This window comes from Zychaea mexicana (assembly GCF_025766255.1).
Source record: "Zychaea mexicana strain RSA 1403 chromosome Unknown BDB00scaffold_82, whole genome shotgun sequence".
NCBI classification, from domain to species: Eukaryota; Fungi; Mucoromycota; class Mucoromycetes; order Mucorales; family Lichtheimiaceae; genus Zychaea; species Zychaea mexicana.
The window spans coordinates 112,514-118,513 of NW_026516745.1; the positions used below are offsets into that span (position 1 = coordinate 112,514).

Sequence of the window (6,000 nt, forward strand, 5' to 3'; positions counted from 1 at the left end):
GGAGCGTTTATCCAGGTCAGTGAATGATTCAGTGGAAAAGAGGTTACTTTTTGTTTTCCCAGCCCAGCCAGCCTTTATATACTGCTGGGCCTAATAAGCTTTGTACAACCCAGGCCGGGGCCCAGGTTCCTTGACTAACTGCTACCTAGTCGGTAACAGGCGCTGCAGTATGACAAAGATCCTGACAGCATATTTAAAAAGGGTAAAAGCTCTGGTCGTCCTTGCATTCTCAACGATGAGCATAAGAGAATTATTTTAGAATGGGTTGATGAGGATCCATCAATAGTTCTTGAGCAATTGATGGAAAAATTATGTCAAAGATTTGAAGGAATCCAAGTATCTAAGACAACACTTTATCGGTTTATGAAGAATGAATGCAACTTATCTTTGAAAAAAGCCAAGTTTCAACCCGTTGATAGGAACAGTGAACCCAAGATCCAAGAGCGGTTTGACTGGATACGCAAATGGGATGAGACAGACATGGATTTTAGAAAAAATTGTGCTTTTCTTGATGAGTCTGCCTTCTATATTAACATAAAGCGTAGTATGGCGTGGTCAAAAAAAGGATCTACTGCTGTGGTAACTGTCCCAAAAACAAGAGCAAAAACGACTACTATCCTGGGTGCAATCTCTGCATCTGGTCTGATTAAATGCAGCTTAAGACTTCTACAGGTTTCGACCAGAAAATAAAAGCGAACAAATGCTTCTGAAATTATTAGCAGAGGAACTATCACTGGTCATTATCTTGGTTTTCGCAAGGCTACAATAGATGAGATAGATAAGTATCAGCACATGAAAGGTCATTATTTGGTCATGGATAATGTTCCTATTCATAAAGCCGAAGATATTTCTCGGTATATTGAGTCTAGAGGATATCGATGTGCTTATCTTCCATCATACTCGCCTGAACTCAATCCTATTGAACAGTTTTGGTCCGTTCTCAAGAGTAAAGTTAAACGCAACAGGTTCTTGGAAAGCAAGATGTTGATGACACGAATCAGCGAGGCATCAAAGTGTTTAGAATTGAGTGATTTTGAAGGATTTGTTTCTCATTCTCATAAATGTTTAGATAGCTGTTGCAACGGAGAGCCATTATGATATGACGTTTAGTTTCCTTGAACGATTTATAATAACAAGCAAAAACACAAAAAAAAAGTTGAGTATCGCAGGTGTGCAAAGAACGTTGAGGCAATCGAGCAGGAACTGAAGACGGGAGGTGTCATCAAACATCAACGCTGGGATCAACATTATGGTATAGTGATGTCGTTAATACGTGACTTGAGGGCGCCATCTAGAGTTGAGCTAAAAAAAAAAAGCGTCATCAGCTTCAGATTTGAGTGTTCCACCAGTGAGCCTGTTCCAAAATAAGAGTGTGGTGAAGAGCGCGCCCTGAAGTGTGCGTTGTATTGGTCGCACTACTATTCTTAGTGCAATCACAACTGTCATGGCATATTGGGTTTATTGAAACAAATTGTCATTTTGGGGGAGGTAGGGAAGAATGATTCCAAAGTGCACATGGGTAAATATTACAGAGTAGAGGATGAGAAGAGGGTGACAGCACGCCGTCAGAGAGATAAGAGGAAGGATACAGGATCACCATGACCCTCAAGATTCGAAAAGCTGCATATTTGTCATAGCATACAGAGTCCATAATTGCGAACATATCAAATATCCCATTATTTTAGCAACTTCAGAAGAGCAATTGGAGATAGAGGCATACGATATCGAGTAAGTAGTATTTATTTGATGTCATTAAAAAGTGGAGACCATCGTGGTTCTCCCACGGCGAGGAAGCCGCCCGTCACAAACAGCCCTTTGGTCAAAACATCTATGGGCAGTTTGTGCAAATGCAATCACCAATAGAATAGTAGTCCTCGCACATTTTATAGGGTAGGAGCAACATGGAACGTTTGCGATCAAGACATTGGCATTGTAGAAGTCGTGACTCACGGAAATAAAACAAGTGGTTAGTAATTTCTCTTCTAATTCTGCTTTTAGACGACAAGGCAAAGGAACCTAAACATGTGTCCATATATAAACGATGCAGATGTCGGTAACAGTATTCGTTCATCTCCAGTCCACCCCAGAGGAATGGCCTTCTCAGATTACTAGACTTAGTGCTCCGCGAAATCCAACGTCCAAAAGCCAGCGTGTATATGTTTACTTACCTGGAAAAGGACACGACTTGCAAGCGAAATGAAGAAATGGAAGAACAAGACTCTCCTATTTTTATGGGTCCGATCCTAGACTTTATTCAAAATGACGGTCAAAATTGATCCTCTTTTTTTTTTATCTTCGAACCTACTTTTATATTTTATACTTCTTTTTTTTTCTGTGGCGTGAAGTTACCTCTTTACGATGGTGTCGGGTGAAAAGAGAGGACAAGCATAAGCCGAATGCTCCAGTAAGAAAACTAAGATCGACTTACCAAAAGATGTAGATTGGTGCATTTCTTCTGGAACGTCATTGTCTTTCAAGGCGTTTGTTGAAAAGTTTGAGCCATTGGATAGATGGTCGGCGGAACAGCGCTTCACGAACATCGCCACCAACTCCAAGTATTTCAATTCTGGTACTTCCAAGATCATAATGACGAATTTCAAGACCTAGACTAACTCAGCCGATTATCTGATCTTCTGGTCAAAATGTATGTCGAAAAACAACATGAACAAGATCGTTCTTGAAATGGACGAAGTCATTGACAAGGTGGCCACACAACGTACTGATTTGGTGAGGCAGCTTGTCATGAACAATCCCACCAATCAAGGTGCTGTGGCTGAAGATGATGCTGTGACCGAAGATGATGCTGTAACCGAAGATGATGCTGTAGCCGAAGATGATGCTGTTACCGACGATGCCACTGTCCACGAAGATACTGAAACAACACCTGTCATGTCAACATCCATAAGCAATAATGATAAATGGCTCTTCAATGGGGTCAATATTTGTGTGCTGTTTTGCCAATATCAGGTTGCTGTACGATCCTTGGTTCTGAAGCACGGTCCCCTCTCTCCAGAGGATTATTGCAATGAGATCGCATCCCTTTTCAACGTGTTTATCCTGAATGCCAGCCAACATAGCAACATTGCAACCAAGGTGTTTGGCGATCGTCTGCTTAACGACTTAACTGCCTCTTTGCGTGCATCTTCTATGGATTACTCGATGGATCTGCCGGATCAGGTCTACATAACTTTTGCCTCGATGTTTGCCGATCTGGCTATGGGCAGTGCGACCTATGACGATACCATTGTAAAACTCATTGTAGAAGGTGCTGGTTTGGATTATGGACCACGCCGTCTTTTATGAGGCATTGCGAACCTATAAGTGACCAAGAAATATGTTGAAATCGTAACAAATAACATACATTTATCTCACCTGTAGCATACAAAAATTACCATCGACACCGGAGAATGTTAAAAACACAAGTGAAACTGCCTTGTGGAGTACCTATTTTGATCCTATCCTCTCGACACTGCTGTCTGACCCTACTCGAAATATGCACTTGCAATGGAGTAACTCGGCGCCAACTGAACGCGGAAGTGCTCGCCTGATGCTGCCATTTACCACAAGCAGCAAGGATCCTTTGTGGGCTCCAGAGGGTATGGGGAGGCAGAACCAGAAGGCACCTCAATGCACAACATTTCCGTCGACTTCTTAAGACTAGCAGTGTTTTGTAAAAACTCCATTGATGTTTCCTTGCTGGACTCCACCCTTGCTTTTCAGATTAACAGTAAATTTGACACCATTTACTCCCTTTTTATTGGAAGTCTTACCACTTGCTTTTTATTTTGCTAGATTTCACCATTACATTTTACCTACAACAGTTGACTGTCAGGGGCATTTATGCTTTGTTCGAAATCGCTCGTATTACATTCCCTCATTCCTTAGAAGGCATTCCTGCATTTTTCAACTTGTGCAACATTCGTCTCCTCTTGGCCGTAAATAAGGTCTTTTGGTATAAGTGTGTTGTCTCTAACAAGCCAGCCACGATTGCCCATCGATATTGCCAAACTATACTGAATTGGCAGAAAAATTTCACAATGCAACAAGATTCCCAACGTACCCCATCATTGCGAATTGAGCAATGATTGAATCATACACAAACATTCATACCTACCCCTGTTTTTTTTAAAGCTTATTTTTTCTTTCCTTTTTCTTTTTAAATTTTCTCATTAAACATTGAAAATGAGTGTTGCATTGAAATCTTTGTCCACTCAATAGTACTCGAGTCACATATTAACGACATCACTATACCATAATGTTGATCCCAGCATTGATGTTCGACGACACCTCTCGTCGAAATATAACTTATAGTTAAAGGATTATAAGATATTTATAGGTCATTAAAAAATTATAATATTTTTTAATGTTATAAGTTTAAAAATTAATAACTATATTTATAAATATAGTTTGTTAATTTTGTAATTCTTAATGAAATTTGTAATCATTAAATATTTTTGTAATCTTTATGAACATAAAGATTTCATAAATATAAAATAGGGGTGGTTGAGAAACTTGCTTTCGAAACGTGTGGGGCTAGATAATGAGATTTAGACTAGGGATCCGCACGGTTCGGTTCGGTTCGGTTCTTAAAGGGAACCGAACCGAACCGTCTAAAGCAAGAACCGAACCAACTAGAACCGATGAGAACCGTAGAACCGAAGAACCGGACCGAAGAACCGAACCCATCATGTATATAAAAAAGGCAAGATTCGGTATCTTTAAATGAAAGCTGATGTGTGTGTTCAAATGTCGCGGTATACTTGAATACTGCAGTAAAAAAGAATAGTTTATTATTGTACATTGAACAGCGATCTCAAAATGAATAAGAGAAACAGAATGTAAACATTCTCATACGATGTGGGTCATTGCATAGTTAAAAGATTGAAGCACAGTTTTTACAAAAAAAAGTGGAGCTTATAGTACTTACTTAGAGCGACTTAGTATTACTAGTACAATATGTTATCGTAACATTGGAGGAATTGAACCACAACCGGCAGTACATACAGCTGCTGTGTCTCTACGTGTGTATAGTGTATAGTGTCTCATAAAAGGCAAAGGGTGAATGGGTAAGATAATTCTGTTATGAGCCCCAGAATGCGCAATCTCAAACGGAATGCACAAACTTGATAAAACTGATCGAGAAGCCATGATAAATCTAGTAAAGTAGTACGTCATGGAGAAAAATGCATTGTGGGTAGCAAAGTAGAGGAACAAGTAATGATGTGCGTCATGGGCGGAGAAAGCAAGCTGCCGTCAGAAGAAGTGTTTTTTTATTTTTTTCTCTTCTCTTCTTTACTATTTTTTACTCCCTTCTGCTTTTGCAGGTTTTGTTAAGTTTTTCAATAAAGTATGGCTTGCAAATACACTACTTCGTGGTCTTTTCGGAATAACATTGTTCGTAACTTCCATTATAGCCTACTTAATACTAATTACCAAAATCGCTGATTGCAATCTTCTGCCTCTCGGTTCTTCGGTTCTACTTATACAGAACCGGTTCGGTTCCGGTTCGGTTCTTGACAGGAACCGAACCGTATTTTCTCGGTTTCGGTTCGGTTCGGTTCCGGTTCTACGGTTCTGATACGGATCCCTAATTTAGACCAATAACAAAAACATTTATGTTTTGTTATTATAAGAGAGAACAAATACTATGATTTGTTCCTTGTCTTCAGTTCCTGCTCGATTGCCTCAACGTTCTTTGCACACCTGCGATACTCAACTTTTTTTTTTGTGTTTTTACTTGTTATTATAAATTGTTCAAGGAAACTGAACGTTATATCATAATGGCTCTCCGTTGCAACAGCTATCTAAACATTTATGAGAATGAGAAACAAATCCTTCAAAATCACTCAATTCTAAACACTTTGATGCCTCACTGATTCGTGTCATCAACATCTCGCTTTCCAAGAACCTGTTGCGTTTAACTTTACTCTTGAGAACGGACCAAAACTGTTCAATAGGATTGAGTTCAGGCGAGTATGATGGAAGATAAGCACATCGATA

The 6,000-nt window shown here is 39.6% G+C and overlaps 2 protein-coding genes across 2 annotated transcripts; both read left to right on the forward strand.

Annotated features, from left to right (window-relative positions):
- Positions 1–2,889: 2,889 nt before the first annotated feature.
- BDB00DRAFT_770070 (uncharacterized protein) lies at positions 2,890–3,303 on the forward strand (the record flags this gene model as incomplete). The annotated part of the gene is made up of 1 exon (XM_053119858.1): positions 2,890–3,303. The coding sequence occupies one exon, from the start codon at positions 2,890–2,892 to the stop codon at positions 3,301–3,303; it is 414 nt and encodes a 137-aa protein (XP_052975991.1).
- A 1,925-nt stretch (positions 3,304–5,228) lies between these two features.
- BDB00DRAFT_841693 (uncharacterized protein) lies at positions 5,229–5,512 on the forward strand (the record flags this gene model as incomplete). The annotated part of the gene is given in 2 exon segments (XM_053124840.1): positions 5,229–5,260; positions 5,280–5,512. Coding segments are annotated over 2 exon segments (265 nt in total), but the record flags the coding sequence as incomplete, so codon positions are not given.
- Positions 5,513–6,000: the final 488 nt, after the last annotated feature.